General features: G+C 35.7%; 1 protein-coding gene across 1 annotated transcript in view; it reads left to right on the forward strand.

Moving 5' to 3' along the window:
• Positions 1–2,459: 2,459 nt before the first annotated feature.
• The window catches only part of LOC150105945 (uncharacterized), a 34,702-nt gene continuing 16,706 nt past the window's right edge, over positions 2,460–20,455 (forward strand). The window contains exon 1 of the mRNA XM_090394427.1: positions 2,460–2,617. Coding sequence (XP_090250553.1) covers positions 2,592–2,617 — 26 coding nt within the window. The 5' untranslated portion in view covers positions 2,460–2,591. The remainder of the gene's footprint in view (positions 2,618–20,455) is intronic.

The raw sequence follows: 20,455 nt of genomic DNA on the forward strand, positions 1-20,455 counted from the left end.
ACTTTTAACTACCAAAGCTCTAGTTGCAAACCTTTAGAAACCACAAACAGTTGGCTTTCTGTTCACCTCAGCAACTACATTTTTAATGCTTTTCGTTGCGGAAATATAAGCTAAAATTTTTTTCAAAGCCCAAACAAACCACTATTGATCAAAAATACATACTTCCACACACATCATATGTACGGTGGGTCCTGGGATAACTAGTGAACAATATTATGCTATACGATGTTGGATTTTTCAGGCCCACAGAGAATTTGATATTGTGGCTTCTCTCTCCCACTTAAATGCCATTAAGGGGCAAAAAATATCCCTTCTTCAAACCAGATCGACCAAGATATTCACATCCATACTATCGAAGGGAAACGTGCCCAAAATATGCAGCGGAAATCATACAGACCTTCACCGAACCCCTAGTAATGAAAAATGAAGCAAAACCCACAAACTTAAGATCCCGTATTTTACCTCCAATATGGGGCGCTTCCAAATTGAAATAGAACACATTTCGCCATCAGTAAAGCATATGGTAACTATCTTTCAGTGACCGTAAATATATCTAAAAATATGCATTTTATCCGCATGGCGCAGCTACTATATCACTAACTGTAGATAGTTGTATGTTTTATGTATGAGTGTTGATACATGTAGTAGACGCCATCTTTGAGTTAGGTTACCTCAATTATTCATTTTGCGCTATAAACACGCATGTTATCTACTCATGAACCTTCCACTTTTTTTTTTTAATTTTTTTTTTTTTTTAACTTTCTCATTTCTTCAAATAACAAGGTCTCTCTACTGTTACACCAAGAAAGACAACAACCGCTGGTGAGTACTCTTTCACTTATAACTTTTAAACTAAAATATGTAATTCTGGCTGCTAACTACAAAATGCAATGGCCTCGCTATCCAGTATAATAAATAAAATATTAATGTTATTCTAAGTATTCTTTTATTATTGAATATAAGAATTAATAAGGCCTGAAATAAGTGACGCAATACAATCATACCTCCGTTCGGAAAATTATTAATCTTTGTATTTAGGTAGATCGTGATAAACATGCCAATGGGCCCGCCTTACCAGAGATATTAAGAAGCACCCCTAAAATCTTAGCCAGGATTTCAGATGCTGTATACTGTATACAGTATACATGTGTGCATCATGTATACTGTATAGATGCACACATTTAGCAGTATACGCTAAATGTGTGCATCACCACTGGTAGTGATGCGCACATTATCTGCAAATGTTAACTTATGTCAGTTAAAATTTCTAAACAAAACAAAAAAAACATTTATTTCTGTACTGCTGGAGTAATCTTAGGGAAGATAAACCTGCTGAACGTCCCTCACGCATCTATATGCATTACTCAATATAATGTAAGACTCGCAAGAATTTTTATTTTGAAAGGGGAAGTCAGAATGTTAGTGCAGCTCTCGAATTTCTGCATTATCTTTTCTTTCTTTTATCCATGATTGCAGAAACGTAACAAGTGTAAAATTCTTATTAGCACTAGTCCTAAAATTATCGGTATGCACCATTCATGCAGTCTTATAATAGGAAGATAAAATTTTATTCTACAGCTTCCCACCCCCCTCAACTGTACAGTTTCCAAAATTCCCAGTCAGAATGCGAATTAAAATTTTTTTGTGTAATACTCCTAATCACAAATTTTAAATTCCCAGCGCGCAATTTTTCCCCCCACTTGCGTGGAGCTGCATGTTAGAATAAAGGATGATCACTGAATGTATTGTGGAACATACCACTTTAACAATAAGGATATTACAAGTTTTGAATAGATACTATAAGCACGGTTATCAAATGAAGGGAAAGCATGAAGTTATGAAAGGAAACATAAAAAAATATTGCTACGAAAATAAACGGTATGCAAAAGTATGACTCGAATTTATATTATTACGTGACACCTTCAAGGATTAATTGTGGGAGAACACCAACTCCGCACACCCCACTATACACACTTAACCCTCTCATCATATCTTACTGATAATGTTTTTTTTGTGTGTGTGGACGGCAATTAGTAGTATGCCATATATATATATATATATATATATATAGGTTTTATATACAATAATACAATAACGAAGTGATAATTAAATTACACATTTCATGATTTTGTTTTGCTTTCTTCTAAAATGTAACAGGAATTCACGTTGAACGTCAAATTTACAATAAACATTCACTGGAAAAAAACGTGCACGTCTGTATGAATTTACCTAACTGATGAACGGAAATACCTTACCGGCGATGGCACGTAGCCAAGGTTGGATGGCAAAACGCGTCTTTATTACGCTCGGATCATTTCTTCACATTGATTCATTGCTTGGCGCGATTCGTTAAGCGAATAGTAGGCAGGAATCCAAACCATCTGTCTCCTACTATGCTTTGGTTGGCTAGGCCATATCACGTGACAGCATCATATAAAAGCTTTGTGCTGCTTTTCTTTCCCGCTTTTTGAGTTCTCGTTTGCCGATATTTGTGTTCTATATAAGTAGTGTTATATTTGTACGAACAAAACTTGGATTATTTTAAGTTCATTTCCGAAATTTCGGTTTTTATTTTATACCATATTATAAGGATGCCAGCCACACGTTCAAGAACGAGGTCAGTATTCGTAATGTAGTAGTTTATCAGGTCATTCGTATTGATGCGTTGTTCACTTTTGTTTGAAGGGAGGGAAAGGGGGATTTCAACCCAAGGAATTGAATGGAACGGTGTTGACATTTTTAGTATGTGTAGCGTACGCTGCTTCCGAAGTACGAGGGAAAGTTTATATTAGAGAGATAACGTGTAAAACGAATCGCGTTTGACTCCTTCTTTGTTTATTTATTTTAAACGGTTCTCCACTGATATTTCCTTTTCAGATATTCGAAAATCTGTTTTGCTGGATCAACTTAACAAAAACATTCTCCGATGAGACTTAACTATTTGCAGTTTGTTTTAAATACTCAAGTGTTAATTCACTCATTTTTGATTATCTAAGCAAATAAAACAAATTTAAAATACAAGAATTTAAATTTTAAGTGAAGGTTTTAAACCGGATCTGCGAGACCTTGGATAACTTGTGCATTCACGACACCTGAGCGATGTGACGTAGGAACGATTTTTCCCTCTTTAACCGCTAACACGAACGACCTTTAAACTGGATAAGCGATTTGCGAAGGTTAAAAGCGAGCGATCTTCAGTTTCGGAGTCAGAAAATGGGAGGAAAAAAATGTTTTGTCCATCTTGCGGATTTCCGGAGTGCAAACAATTTTAATAATGCACGCATACCTGAATGTAGAGCTTGCAGCTTCGAAGATCTCTTCATGGTACATATTTTCGTATATTCATTCAATAAAACAATCGCGGATTAATTTGATAAAGGTGATACATTGTTTGACTCATGGTTTTGATTCTCTGTTGGTCTAAAGATGGGGGGGGGTTTAAGGCTAAATATAATAAACGAGTTTTTTTTTGTGTGTGTGAGAGAGACTTTGAGACCTTTAGAACTTTTACCAGCTCGTGGATATCGGTAATATCGTGAACTTTGTAGCATTACGCACACGGATCAGGAACAGTGTTCTTGTATCCTCTTTCCGCGTCCATTTCCGAATTCAGTGAAGTATTATATAATAAACTTAGTTTCCAAAACTACACAAGCGTTTAAAAGTGCTTGGAATAAGCGTTTGCTTCAGTGAAAAGTATAAGTAACCAGTGCCCTCTGGCTGATGGTTTCTAAATAATATTCCAATTTGGATACTGCCAAGTGTTAAGGATTCAACATGGCCCGTAATGGGCGCTAAGTGTGATTCATAAAACTCAATATTAATAGCAAAGATAAAATCGGTTGCGCTGAGATGTTAAAGAAATGCATTTTGATATTTAAGTAATGGAAAATGAAAATAAGCGCTATATTTCATGTATACTTAATGTTGAGCATTCTTTTGTAGCGCATTTTCAAGAATAATGACATTACGTCGATTGGAAATGCCGACAGATTAGAAAAGAGCTCGAGTCCCGTATAAGGAATCTGTATAGGGTTTCAATTCAAGGCGTTGTCTTTTATAACGGTGTTAGGATTTTGCATCCCGCTTATACGCAAATCAGCCAGAACAGACACGCAGTTTACAGGTAGCTGTTAGTGAACAGTAGAGGGCGTGGTGTAGACGGTGGTTAGTGACGTATGGAGATAGAAGTAACGTAAAATGGGTTTTGTAGTGTGGAGGTGACTTTTCGGAGGTGTCATGTTAATGTCATAACATTGATTTTGGAAGCAGCCCAGTGTTGCTGTTGAGTGAATGCACAAACTTAGTATTAAAACCATTAATACTTGCTTTAGCAAGCGGAGGCGCTAGCGTGATGCAGCAAACTCCGCTTCGCAAAAGTAATAAGCCAGTACTGGGAGTCCAACATGAACTAACACGTTAGCAGGTTATTTCACGTTTCTGAAGTGAAAATCTTGAATTTATTAGTCTTTTATATTGTACTATTTCAGGCCCACAGGAATGTGCACTCATCACAGAGTATGGGAAAAGGTCTTATCTCGCTTACCCAATGAAAGTAAATAGTTCAGGCAGATGAGCATATCTTGTACAGGTCAGCATGGACTTAAGTGATGCTCATGCTTCAGCGAATTTTTTTTTTATAATACAGTAACGAGAGTGATTGAGGTAGATTTATACATTTGTAATTTTTATGGTGTTGCAAAGATATTTAATGGGTTTCCACCCAAGTTATGTTCCATGACTTTAGATATCATGTTGTAGAGTGGATTGGGAATTGTCTGATAAAGTGGGTTGTGTATGAGAGCAATATCAGAAGAAATGTTACCAGTGGGGTTTCACATGATTCTGTACCAAGAGTATTACTATTCAATATTTGTGAATAGTTACTGGAAAGCTGGTGATGAAGCTAGGGAGTATTGTATCATTAAGTACAATGCAGATTGATGGTTCTTCAGGATCTAAATAAGCTGGAAATGTGGGCAAATGACCAATGTAATGTTAGTGAAAGATTTTAACTTTGGGATTCACAGATGGGAAATTATATATTCTGGAACTATGCTACAGGAGGCACAAGATTTTGGGATGATGGTTAGAAACTTGAAATGCAATAAATATTCTTGCAAAGGTGGTAAAGAACTCGAGATGTTGCATTCTTGAGGATATTGATCGGCAGAGATAAGATGGTGGTACCTCCAGTATATAAAGCCCTGATCAGACCATGTCCAAGCTATTGTGCTTTGGATCTAGTTTCCAGGATTTAGAAAAGGTGCAAAAGGTAGTTGACATGATTTTAGGACTGGAATGTCTACTAAAGCATATAAAATGCTTATTACAACCGCTGCACAATGAAAAGGAATCTTTGCTTAAGTTATTCAGTGAAGATGGCATAAGTAAATTATGAACCAAAGATCTAAGCATCTCAAGCAAATATTCTATACAGCTTCCCCAGTCACTTGTCTGGCCATATAATTACAGATATAATTACAGATTTAGCACTTGAGCCTGTGACTTCATAACACAAAATTAAGGCATCTGTTTGGATAAAGATTAGCCTACCAACTTGATTGTCATTCAGACTGAGTCAAAGAAGTGGGTAATGTCTCTGCTCTCTTAACAGATTGTGAGGGTAGAATACACTTTTTTTTCATGAAAATGTCTTCAGGTAGCATCACTTAGTGAGACCATCTCTTTATTTGGAAGCCTGAAATGGCTTGAAAAGTGTAGCAGATAAATGAAATAGACAATGATTGAAATGCTCAGCTATTGAATTATTTTCAAATAGATGAAAACATTTTTCAAAATGAAAAGGAACAAGGACTATTAGATCCATCCCTGGAAGTTGGGTAAAGAAGTAGTGAATAAGTTTTTGTGAAGAGTGAAATTTGTTGCCTGAATGCTAAGTGTGAATTTAAGCTTCATTATGAGAAATGGATTGCAAGTTAAGTAGACCAACAATGAGATGCTATAATAGTTGCAGAAGCATGCTATAGCATAGAACATCTGAAAATACAGTTTATTAGCTCTATTGAGGTTTTCTTGCTTTGTGAATCTGAACTACATAATCTAGAAATCCCGTTGTAGACTTTTCAATCTATTTCAGGCTTCTAGTAAGCAGATAGTCTTGCCAGGTGATCTGTCACTTGAAAACATTTCATTCATGCTATCTAACCCATAGGTTGTTAGAGAGTAGATGTTACCTATTTCAACGAGACCATTAAATATGAATAACAGTATCATAAGTTGGTCTTCTAATAATCCAAATGAATGCCTTGATTCTATGTTCAGCTAAGAGGCCACAAGCTCAGGTTCTGACATGCTAATTTGAAGTATGGTCAAACAGGTGACATGTTGGAAGCTGTGTATATTCAGGTAGTTAAGGGATCTTTTGATTTATAATTAGCTTATGCCAGTCTTGCTCTCCTTTGAATAATTTAAGCAAAGTTAAGGTTCTCTCGCAAAGAATGCACAGTGGCTGTAATAAGCAGTTTGTATTGAACTTTTATATTAATCTGCATGTTTCTTTAGGTACAACTTCATTTTTTTTTTTTTTTTTTTTTTAATCAGAAGAATGATAAAATATAGTTGTTGGAAGGCTTTCTTTCAGTTTTAGGATATTTAGGCATGCTGTGACAGTGTTTAATGGTGGAACATCAGAGAACATTCCATGGAATAGTGATTGTAGATCTGCTTTGATAGCAGTCCATTGTGTGTATCACTATTGTGTGTATTTTGCCTTGTTGCAGTGATATCTACTTTTGCGTTCCTTCATTTGTGCGACTTTCTTGTGCTATAGATACTTCCCAAGCATCCATCTTGTAAATGTCACGTTACTACTATCTAGCGAACTTGGTGAATTAAGTGTTCTTAATGTAGCTGATGTTCCAGATTTGTATCATTTGTTGATATCCTAAGTTCATCCCCACAACTCAGCTGATTGGTTTGTACTAAATGTCCTTACTCTCAGCTGTTCTTGTTATTGTTTTCATTGTCTTTACAATATTTCACAAATTTTCAAATCCCTGTTGACCTCAAGATTTATTAACTCTTCCATTAATTTTATTAATAAAATGCTTTTGTGTCAATCCTAGAGTCTAAAAATCATTATGCTGCATTAAAAATTTACTCACAGTTCTTGTCTATTCAGAGAGCACTTGAAGAATGACTTCATTATCTATAACTTGCCTTAACTTTTCATCTGCAAAAACTTATGCCCTTTTATTCAATATAAAAAATCAGATATATGCATTCTCATCGGTAATTCATATTACTTTATAATCTGACTAGGTTACTAAACATCCATGTTTACAATCATAATGTTGCCTTCATTTGGCTATTTCTGTTAAGTTTCACAGAATTATTTATTGAAATGTAAACTAGTCTATATTTTGATCATGTTTTATGTTGCTTTTTGGTGTTGTCACACCATCTTTCCCTCTTACTGTTTAGACTTTGAAGTGCAAGACATTTTAATCATGGATGTGCCCTCAATTCCTGAATATATCTAACTTCAAAGCAGTCTCTTGTCCATCTACAGCACATGGTATCCTAAATAACCCATTTCATTTACTTGTCTTTCTATGTTCCCCAGTAGGAATAAAACCTGTATCTCCAGAAATACTATACTGTATTTATTAAATATTTCAGTGTATCACTCTCCATCTAGCAGTCACTCTTCTATAAATATTTTTCTTCCAACTGGTTGCATACCTTTCGGATTGCAAAAGTAGTATCCTCATAGTAATCCCCCCACTTTTGAAGTCTGGAACTGTTAATGGAAATATCAGTGCAAAACACTCCTGGATAATGCAGCATAATGTCAACTGTATGCTGCATTAGCCAAAAGCACAGTCAGGAAATTGGGAATAACTTTGAATGGCCTGGCATTGAGCATTATTAAAACAACCTTACTTAATTGTCAAAGTTACAAGAAAATCAAAAGTATTAAGACGATATTCTGTGCATTGGTAATCCCACACACATCACCACCTTAAACACATCTCTAAACAGCTACAGCAACAGATTAAAATTCACCACAGAAACCGAACAGAACAAATCCATCAACTTCTTAAACTTGACATTAACCAGAACACAACAGAATAGCCACGAAAATATACCACAAACCCTCGCACATCGGAAACTACCTCCATTTTCACTCATACCATCCGTATTCTGTTAAAAAATCTGTCATCTTATCACAATTCATAAATGCTTACAAATTTTCAACCAATCAAAATAGCCTAAACACTGAAATAAAAAAACTAACACAGATCTTCTTAAATCGCAACTATCCTACACAACTGATTAACTACGCAAACAAGACGGCAAAAAACTGCCAAAACAACCCAAGTACCAAAACGAACTTCCCTACACATAAAATTATCAAACTACCATACACCCAAAACACATACAAAGCCTATAAATACATCTTCAAACATACTGACTACAAACTGGTATTCACCACTAGCCAAAAACTGGCAAACCTCCTAAAATCCACCAAACCTCACACACAAAAAGAAATATTTGAACAGCACAATGTAGTCTATAAATTTCCCTGCCAAAAAGACTGTGACATCACCTACACAGGTTCCACCATCAGGTCTTTATGGGCAAGACTACAAGAACACTTCCGTGACTGTAACATCCCTATTCCAGAACATTTAAACACTAAAAAACGCAACATCAAAAAGAACAATCGTATACAAAACACAGGAAAAACGGAAATAGCTGTTCACGCCCTTGAACAAAAACACAGCCTGCAGATAGACAAGGCCATCATAATTGACAGACAAGACAACGAAACAATGCTCAGAATATCGGAAACAATAGCTATAAAGTGTGACGCGAACTCTATCAACGTACACAGGCCCTACATAATCTCCGAGGTTTGGAAGCTTCACAACATAAAATTGAGGTCACAACCCCGACCAATAGGTGACAACACAAACACCTCTAAAGCAGAAGCACTCACCCGACCTGACATAGCTTCCACTTTCCCAATGTGTTCAGATGACGACCACGAATAGTCGAAACGGTCCACACCCCGTCAACCACCTTTCCCCTTCCCCCTCCCTATTTAAAAAAAAAAAAAAAAAAAAAAAAATTAACCCTTTCATTTTTTCCCCACCCTATATAAAAATATGTTTCTATATGTTACGAAAAAAACCTGGGTTTTTCTAACTTATTCTACCAAACTGCCTACCCCCCCCCCCCCCCCCCCCCCCCCCCCACACACACACACACTCTGCAGTTTTCGACATCGCAGACTGAGGAAAAGCCACAACACCCAGAAAAAGGTATGTGCAATTTTCTATTCCTTAGGCTACATATACTTTTTAGTACATCTACACTCATAATGCCCTAAGAATCCATGAGTAAATAGCCAATGACATTTAAACAGGGGTACTCCTAAACTGAAGCAGGCAAAATAGCTGTAATCATAATAGTTTATAAAGAGGAGTCACATGGGAGTTTTCCCAGAAATAATATACAAAAGTATTCATTTTCTTGTAGAGAATTAGCATGGCAATACCCCTGATAATTCTACTTAACTTTGCATCTTTAGCAAACATCTGAACATCCTCAGTCAATCCACATGAAATTTCATTAACAAGTTAAACAGCAGAATCCTGAAGCATGCCACTGGGCCTTTTTTGAGACTACACTAAGCAATGGCAACAACTCTAGTATTGTTCAAAAATCCAGTGTTATCAAATTTCATCTTCAGCTTTTACACTAACTTGTTATGTGGTAATCAAATGCCTTTTGTATGGTCTAAGAATACTGCTGCATATGAATTTCTTTCATCCAACACATTTGTCATTTGCATAAGATGCATTAAAACAAGACCTTCACAAACCCATTTTTACTACCATACATTCCTGTGTCCATCAATCCAATCCTGTATTCTATTTCTATTCAATTTTTCCAATACCTTGACTACAACTACAGATAGACTGATCCATAATTGGATGGTTCTCTCTTAGAACCATGCTTGTCGAGTTGGAACTATTGTCTTTTTACTCTGTAAGAACTTTTCCACTGCAAGACTTATTAAATAATCAGGTCAAGGACATAGCTTACTTCTCATGTTGCTTAAAAAATTATGGCGATGGTATATCATCCATTTGAACAGCCTTGTTAACATTAACACAAGCAACTTTATTCTTTCACTTCTAATTCACTAATATTTGGTTCTCTTCTGCATATTGTGCAGCCTTTACACTAGTATAATCCTAGTGGAAGGAAAGAACTTGACATTGTCAGCATCCAGGAATGCGTTAGCAGAGCTAATCTCAGATGGTATGGTCACTTAAATAGAATGGAAGAGGAAAGATTAGCAAAACAAGTGTTCTCTGCCAGGTTGGCAGGAAAACGACCCAGAGGAAGACCAAGATATAGGTGGATTGATACGGTACAAAGTGCCTTAGACGATAGAAATATAAGATCTGATAATGTTGGAGTCTTGACAAGTAACAGACTGATTTGGAGGAAAATTGTAGATAGGAAGTTAGTAATGATGTAATTTTTTCATGTAGTACTGTCATATCCTGTACACCCCTTGAGGGTACATGGCAGGAATTTGATGATGATGATAATCCTTGTGTCATCTCTTTCTAGGAGGTTGACTACCATGAGCTTCCACCATGTATGGTTTTGTGCTTCCCTTTTACATTCTTCATAAGAAAAAAGGTCTAGTCCTTAATATTTCCCATCCAATCTGTTCTTTGTCTTCCTTTTCTTGTATCATCCTTTCTAGAAGTGTTTTTTCTAGGGGATTCATGCTGTAGTATGTAAGCAAGGTAGGTGGTTTTCCTTTTCTTAATAGTTTTCCACAGTCCTATCTTCTCCAATTATCTCTAAATTAGTTTTTTTGCTAGTCCAGGGTACACTTTTAAGAATTCTTCTGAGGATCCACATTTCAAAGGCTTTATTTTTACAATATTTTGATATTGTCCAGTTTTCTGCTCCATAGAGCAGAATTAGGCTGACCATATGTACCATTTGGACAGCCTAATTCTTGTTTTTGTGTGAATTTTCATTGTGGTCAGAATGTTTTTTCATGCTAATAAAGGTTGATATAGCAATTTCTATCCTTAATATTTCCTTATCGCACTTTCCATTCTTTGTGATTAGTTTACCCGAGTGTGTGTGTGTGTATACTTGATCTAAGGCACTGATTCTTAACCAGTGGGTTGTGGAAAATTTATGGAACGTTTCTAGTTTTTAAAATTCTGAAATATCTTAAAATAATTATTTTTTGCTTCTTATTTTACTTTATTTCAAACTTGTACGGTTTTGTATTAGTAATCTGAATTATGTAATAATTTCTTTTGTGGTGGCACCACAAGTCTACTTTTCGCTGCTTGCAATACTGCAAATCCTGACATCTGCCTACTGGACGTGTGATAGAAATGATTCACTGAAGTTTTAAACAATACTAGTATGAATTCATAGAACTGAATGTTAAGTGCTACTTGAGTGCAATTACTTCTCAGAACTTTCAGTGCTGTAATACAGAAATTTACTCCCTTATAAAATTATCAAACAAAGAACAGTATTTGGTTTCCTAAAAAAACAACTTAAAATATTATAAAAATTTTTATAATATTTTAAGTTGTTTTTTTGTCATTATCAGAAAGTAAAACCGCTTAAAAAATATATTTCTACAAAATAGGGGGGCTGTGAAAATATTTTAGGGATACTTAGGGAGTTGCTACTACTAAAAGTTAAGAACCACTGATCTAAGCTATTTCCTCAAATCTTAATATTTATATTGGGTTTTTCTCTTGTTGCCAGCATGGTTTTGGTTTTTTGAAGTTGAAATTAAGTCCATATTTTTCACTTAGTTTCAGTCTCTTCTAGTAGTTTTTGAAGATCTGGTTTTATTTCAACCAGCAGTACTGTATTGTCTGCATATCTTAAGTTTATATTTCTGATTCCTTGAAATTCTTCTAATTGCTGGAAGATATTTTCAGTACAGAGGTCCAACAATATAGGAGAAAGAACATGGCCCTGTCTGACACCCTTCTTTACTGGGAATTCCTCTGCGGTATCCCTCCTGATATTTTTATTGAGGCAGTTTTTTCCCAATATAGACTTATCAGTAATCTGGTATCTTTACCATCTACTCCTAATTTTTTTAATTTGATTTAGTTGAATTTGAACTTTCTAGGATGATATATAACAACTTTTGCTATCTGACTGATTGTTCTGTACTCTTCACATTTGTCTTAGAATTTTTAGTATGTGGTAGGAATGTTCAGTGCTTAAAATCTTTTGGCAGGTGTCTAGTTTTATACATTTTGTTACATGTCAGTCAGTGATCTTATAGCCTTATCATTTAAAGTCTTAGATATTCTGCCATAATTTCATCCATTCCCAGACCTTTTCCTGATTTCAATTTCCTAATGGCATTTCTTACTTCCTTGGTGAGAATAGTAGGCCTCTCCAAATTTTCTTGCAATTTTCAGCTTATCTATTCTATCATGATTGTAGAGTTCCTTTTGAATATTCTATCAATCTATCCTTTATTTTGTCTTTCTCAATTAGGATATTTCCCCTGGCATCTTCAATGCAATGAGAGCCTACCCTTTTCCAAGATTTGCTAGTTAACTCTAACTTTTTCATGAAGTTCTCTGGTTTTGTGTTTTTGTCCAAAAGCTCAGTTTTCTTGCATTTGTTGAGTTTTGCAATCCTACATTTTTTCCTGAACTCCTTGTATAAGTTCTTGTATTCAGAACGATTTGTTTCTTTCTCCTATTTTCAGTATCTTGTCATTTATCCAGGGTTACTCATCTTAAATTTGGAAATTGTTTTACTGCCTTTTTTATGCCATCTTTAAATTTCTACCATCTATCCTCAATCTTATCTTTAGGTTAAGGATACTTGGTGGAATCGGGAACATCAACAGCAGTGGATTGTGCCAGTTCCTTTAAAAAATTTATCTTGTATTTGTTGATTTTTAAGGGATCCAAGATCATATTTTTCTGTTTATAGGTTTCATTGTTTTCTTTAATTTTATTGCTGCTTTAATGACAACAGGGTTGTGGTCTGATCCAATATCATCCTCTTGGTATGTTTTGGCTTGTATGATGTTATTCTGGAATCCTTTTTTTTTTTTTAATTTAATCATTATAGTCATAGAAAATTGTATGATGCATATAATTTTCTGCTTCAGCCAGCTGAATGTTTGGTGCATCCCTACTAGTTCTATGTTGACTGTAATCTAACTTTAAACATTACAACTTCCTTTTGAATTCATTTGGTACATTCAAATTGCATATACCATTTGACAGACATTCAGTCATCTTGTTTATTCAGTATCGTTATTCTCAATTTATTGTTATATTCAACATGCTAACCACCTCCCTAATGACACATCACTCTCCATGGAGGTATCATTCAACTTGTATATTGAACCTTAATTCTTAACTCCTTGCATTCACAACATATTCTGATAAGGTTATCCACTAAACACAATCCCTCATTCTTAAACCTTTTCCACATTACCTGTTTCACCATCCACCAGTTGTGCCTACTGTGGCACTAATTCTGATGCTCAATCCTTCCATGTAAAACATCAAATATTTCAATTTACTGCTAGGAAAATGTCATACCTTGTTATTCATCATACATAATTAATAATTGAATCTGTACAAAGCCACCCAGTCATCCTTTGATATTTTTTTCTTCCTATTAACTTATCATTTACATCAGTGAATAACTTCTTTGGACAATTTCCTTTTCCATGTTTCATTTCCTTATCAGCCTATGCTATTCTCCTTTTTGGAATGCTTGTCTGTTGCCGTTTTCACATACTGTAATACATTCCCTCTTATTTAATCTAATGCTGCATAATTTTTTTTTTTTTTAATGTTGTGGCTTCCATGCTGTGGTTTGTGCCCTACTGGTGCCACATAACTGCATTAAACCCAACAGCAATAACCGAAACCAGCAAAATTAATTGCAGGACAATGACTGCATCCACTCTAGCTATTACACTGGTTTTGCTAAAAGATTAATAATATAAAAATAAAATAAAAATAACATAGACATTTAACATCTCAAATGGGGAATAAAGCTATTGCTCTATCAACAGTATGATATTGCACAGGAACTGAAAATGAACTTTGAATTAGAATATACTACAGGTGATTGCTGAAAATGATGTTTGGATACATCTGAAATCCTTACCAAATTTTAACTTGCTAAAAATGGTAACATTTAAGTTTATATATATGTAATATGGGTGCTTAAGGGTCAGAACTATATAACTTAAAGGGGAACTCCACATAACCTTTTTAAAGGAATGCTGAGAACCAACCAGGGCTTCTGACCTAATGTCTAATCCTCACCTTCTCATTGTGCACCCTGTTGGGTATCTACCTGGATACTGAATGTGAACGAGGATAGACTGAGATTTAGCTAACCGAATTGTATTCTTATTGGCTTAAACCACAAATAAATGATGCATGACAGAATTTCATGATGGCTGAGGCATCACCCAGTTAAACAAGGCCCCAATTGTTTTCTCCAGGTAAGCAGGGAGAACAGTCAGCTATAGTTTGCCCACTGATTAGAGACACTTCTGCGCATCTTAGAAAAAGGAGAATCCATTCCGATAATAGGGTAATCAGTCCGTATTGTGGGATGAGTTGTTTATTATTACCAGTTGGAAAATTAACTTCTTTTATGATTATTGTAGTTAACTATGTTGCTTGTATAACAGTTGGAAAATTTTACCTAAAAAGCACGTGATTTCGCGTGTTGGCGACCAATTCGGACGTCCTTCATTTCTTTCTCCCCTTCAGCATGAATTGACTATTCTTGGAAAGACACGAAGCAGGGACCTACAAACAGTGGGCGAACTATACTGGAACAAATCCCAAAACACAGCCCAACTCAACAGAGTTCAAGATTGGCACTATCAACATATTCCTGAATGGAAAGAAATGGAGCTGGCTGAGGAATTGGATAAGTACCAGATTGACATCATAGGGGCTAAATGAAACAAAAAGACAACCGGGTGAGATTTTTCTAAGCAATAAATAAGTTATAATCAGGCAATAACAACCAGGGAAAATGAGTAACTATAGTAATCAACACCAAATGTGAGGCTAGTCTTTTTGAATGGCAGGCAGTATCAAGTAGCGATGTGGGCAAATATCAGAATGGGGAACTGGACAATGAGACTTATTTGTGCGTGTAGTCCCCACAGAAGGTTCTATTAAGGTAGAAATGGAGGAATTTGTTGAGGCTTTAGAAAAAGCAACTGACACAATGAAAAAAAAAAAAAGTTGCTCCTTGTTGGGGATCTAAATAGCAAAGTAGAAAATTATTGTCAGACATACAGAAATATTTGGAGAAAAGAGAAAGCTAATAATGACAAATACCTGTTAGATTTCTGCTCAGGACATGGACTAGTTATTACTAACATAATGTGCACAAATTCACATGGAAAAAGAGGCAAGGAATAAGAAAAGTCATTGACTATGTTATTGTTAGTAATGTTTGTTTGCTGATGCTGGAGTGTACAGAGGATTTGAAATTGAAGTGATCACTATTTAGTCTTGAGCAATATAAAATTGAATTTCATATTGAAAAGAACATTTTTTAGGAAAGTTTTTAAAGCAAATAAAAGTTGAGTAGCTTTCAGATGTGAACTGTAGACTAAAATACACAAACATTATTCAGGAAAAAATGAAAGTTTGAGAACAAGAACCAAACATTGGAGATTCAATGGCAGGTCCTAAAGAAAACATTGATTCAGTTAGAGGCATGTAGTGAGGTTGTCTTCAAGGATAGAAAAATCAGGACTGTGTGTGGTGGTCACAGGAAGTAAAAGTGGCAGTGAAGGAAAAGAAGAAAGCATTTCAAAAGTTCCTGGCAAATAAGCTTGTGCTTTTAGAGAATACAGAAATGTAAGAAAGCTAAACAAAAGTCATGGGAAAACTAGCAAGAATATAGAAAATAAATATCGGGAAGGTAGCAAAGGGACCTAGTATATTCTAGAGGCCATTGAAAAAGCTTACAAAGGAGGAAAAAAATCCTATAAAAGGAATCAAATCATAAAGGTGACAAACTGAAGATAATGATATTCTAGATGTCTGGAGTACCGTATTTTCCGGCATATAAGACGCACTTTTTTCTTTGAAAATATTTTTGAAAAACAGGGTGCATCTTATACGCCGATACTTAGTTTTTTATTATTTTTATTTCTGGAAATTTTCTCTGTTCCGAGTTACGTGATTTCTTTATTGCTTCCTTGCGGTGTGTGTGAGAGCATTCCAGTTGCGTAGAGCATGTTTCTCAAACTTCAGACATCCGCATTCATATGATTGGTGCAGTATTAACAAAAGATCGTGTTACTAAATGACAAAGATAAGCCGACAGTTGAGTTGAAACGCTAATTCTCTTCAACCGAATTTCTTATATAATATCTGAAACGCATTCGCTATGTATTTCTTCGTTTTAACATGTTCACTCAATGGTTTTGCTCGAGTCATACAGCATTTTCTGTGGGAGGGGGGGACATGAGATTCATGAGTTAGTGCTGTTTTTATCCCAGTTGTCTTTAATTGCACTGTTTGTTGAGAAACATTACACAGCCTGCATTGTATCAGTATTGTTCGTATTGTATCAGTGATACAATACGAACGTTTTACGATCTCGAACTTCATGGATACATTGAATTTTATTCTATGTGTCAATGATGCATAGCCGAAAATTGCTACGGACCCCCGTGAAGACCTTTCGCATACCCCTGGGGGTATGCGTACCACACTTTGAGAAACACTGACGTAGAGTTCACTGGATGCGCATGCGATGTCATTGACAATCACAGCTGTGTCTTGTTTGTTTAAACTTTCCAATTGTCACAGTTGTGAACGGTGATAAATTTCTGCTGTAAAATTTTCTTCAAATTTCTTGGCAAATTATGGCTGAAAAAATCAGCATTTGTTATAATATTACATATTATAACAAATGCGTACCACACTTTGAGAAACGCTGACGTAGAGTTCACTGGATGCGCATGCGATGTCATTGACATCGCATGCGCATCCAGTTATAATATTACATATAATTTGTTATATTATATATTATATATAATTTGTTATAATATTACATATTATAACAAATTGCGTATGCTAAAGAACATGGAAACAGGGCTGCAGAGAGGCATTTCAGACCACCCCAACTGAGAAAATGATAAGAACTTGCAGAATCAGGAAGAGGATTTTAAAAAAAAAAAAGCAACTTACAGTAAACATAACCTACGAAGTGGAACTGCAAAATGGCCAGAACTAAATAAGCGGGACTTCATTGTCTACAAAAATGATTATAAAGCAATAGCCACTAACAGAGGGATCGCCAACTTGACTGGATCAACATCATGGTGTTCAAGATTCATGAAGAGAAACCAGCTATGTATGTGGACTAAAACAAAAATATCACAAAAGATGCCAGCTGAATATGAAGAAAAAATGATTGAATTTCATCGATTCATCATTAACGCAAGGAAACGAGAAAATTTTGAACTTGTGCAAATAGGAAACATGGACGAGGTTCTGCTGACTTTTGATGTCTCCTCAAACAAAACTGGATTCCAAGAGCACTAAAAGTGTTGCTATTAAAACTTCGGGGCACGAAAAAACTCACTACATGGTGGTTTTATTCTGCTGTGCTGATGGGACAAAATTGCTGCCACTATTGATTTTTAAAAGGAAGACTCTACCCAAAGAAAAACTGCTTAAAGGAGTGTTTGTACATGTTCACGCAAAAGGCTGAATGGATGGAGGAGGAATGAAGTTATGAATAGATAAAATTTGGTCTAGGTGCCCTGGTGGACTATCGAAGAAGCCTGCCATGCTAGTATGGGATCAGTTTTGTTCTCACAGAACAGACGATGTTACAAATATACTCAAGGAATTGAAAACTCAGTTAGCTATAATTCCAGGAGGTCTAACTAGTCAGCTTCAACCTTTTAGATGCCTGTATTAAAAAACCATTTAAGGGATTTATGAAGGAGAGAAGTGAAACAGCTGGATGCAGTCTTCAGATTTTGAGGTTATGCCGTCAGGAAGAAGGAAGAAGCCTAGCATTTCGCAAGTTTGTGAGTGGGTCAAAGCTTCATGGGATGCTGTGAAAACAGAGACGGTCGTTAAATCATTTTAAGAAGTGTAGAATTAGTAATGTACTGGATAATACAGAGGACAATTTGTTGTATGAGTACTCAGATTTTGATTTAGAAGAGGTTTCAAGTGTCTTTTCATTTAGTTCTGGAGATGAATTTCTGGGTTTTGACGATTAAAGGTGGGTACTCTTTCCTAATTAGATTAGGTATTTGTTGAAAGTAGACCTACTTATTACTTTATATTTGAAATACTGTAAATTCATTATAATATTCAGTGATAGTTTTTTTTACTAAAAAATGTGTACAAAAATGGGGTGCATCCTATACGCTGGCAAATATGGTAATTACTTTAAAAGTCTGCTAAATGAAAAGCGGTGTCAGCACAGTGGTAGAAAACTCCCAACAGGAATGCAGTCAAGAACCACTTCAGTACTCATAGAAAGTTATCAAAAAAAACTCCTGAAATGTGGAAAGTTGGCATAGATAATTCAATGACAAATAATCAGATATGGCAGAATAAATATTTTATAGTGGCTACATTGCATAATTCAGAAGGCCTGGTCAGAGGGCTGGATTATTCCAAATGATTGGAGCAAAGCTCTCATAGTATCCATCTATAAAAAGGGAAATAAAACTGATAGCTATTTCCTTACTGAGTGTTCCTAGTAATCTGTATACATGAGAAACAGCTTAAGAACAATCTTGGAAGGGAAACTTAGGCCAAATAGAAGTTGTCAAGATTAGTTTTTCACTTTAAGACAAATAGTTAAACTCTTGGGAATATAACAAAATCTGGCAGAGGAATATCGGGGGGGGGGGCATTTAAAAAAAAATTCTATAAGCATAGTAGCCATCAGATAGGAAGGTATTGTGTTGAGTTCTGTTGAAAGAGGTTTCACTGGAACAAAGATTATAGGCTGTTGGTTAGTTTTAATGATGCCATATTCTTGAGAGGTGGTGGGAAAGTTTGAATATCTGCCTCTGGATTTTTTTTTATATGCAGTGAAGGAGATGTTACTGTTTGGAAGGCATATCACTAAGGTGTCTAAGAAAGGTAAACTATTATTTTCCAATGAAATCGGATGTAGGACTACATCAGATTTCACCAGTACAGCCACTCTGGGCTTGCAGACCATGCTCTGGATACCTGCCACAGAATATTATTATTATTATTATTATTACGGGTATCTCCATGGAGTCAGTAGACTCATCGCGGGAGACCCAAACTAGCAAAACAATATCTGTCATATCTCTTCTTGAATTCATTTACAGATGAAGAGCTCACAACAAAGTCAGGCAATGAATTCCACTCATTCACCACCCTCCAGGCAAAAAACCTTGTTCTGACACCTTTGTTAACCACACTCTTCTTTAATTTCCAGAGATGACCTCTTGTTCTTCCATCACTATCACACAGCTGAAACATTTCCCCTGCATCAATCCTATAAAAACCTTTTAGTAATTTGAATGTTTCTATCATATCCCCTCTTCTTCGCCTATCAGCCAATCTCTGCAATCCACAAGCTCTCAATCTATCAATGTAGGGAGCATTTTTTATATCACTCACCAACTTGGTCACTCTTCTCTGAACCCTCTCCACAGCCTCCTCATCTCCAAGGAATCCAGGTGACCAGACCTGAGCACAGTAATAAGGTCGAAGAAAGCCATAGTAATACACCGCAGCAAGTTCAAATATGAAAGACTATTCATGGAATCAGTCTCAGCCCTTAGGAACATGCTAAACCTCAAAAAATTTGGGAAACATATATCAGAAGAACTTCAGCCCAAAGGCCAATAACTACACCAATATAGCCTGCCAGGGGGCACCATCAGGACTTTAGGAAAACGGTAGCTTCCTCGCTTCGTTTCTCATATGCTGTTATGTAGCACTTGTGTGCACCTGTTCTTTATTTTAAGTTCCCAAGAAAATGGCAACATGATGTTGCCGAAATATCGGAAAGTATTTATTAAAGTTGTTTTTAATTTATATTTCTAGTGTATGCTGTCAATTCCTTAATTATTAGTTATCATGTTTAACCAGCGTATAAGCCTTTCAACAAGAAGTTACATTAAGTAGGATTTTTAATCTTTTAACATGTTTTGGTTGGATCATGATCTAGTAGGATGTAGGTAGGACTATCTCGGATAATATCCATTTCCCGATTTATATTCTGTGGCATTGCAATATGGCATCATTAAAACTAACCTAGAGCGTATAACCTTTGTTCCAGTGGAACCTCTTTCAATACCTTCCTAAGCTACAGTGCTTACACTTATGTTTCATTGAGTATTGTGCATCTTTGTGTTTTAGAAGTGTTATTC

Source organism: Typopeltis vanoorti, chromosome 6 (assembly GCF_054136105.1).
Source record: "Typopeltis vanoorti isolate ZY-2024b chromosome 6, IOZ_Tvanoo_1.0, whole genome shotgun sequence".
Taxonomy (NCBI): Eukaryota; Metazoa; Arthropoda; class Arachnida; order Uropygi; family Thelyphonidae; genus Typopeltis; species Typopeltis vanoorti.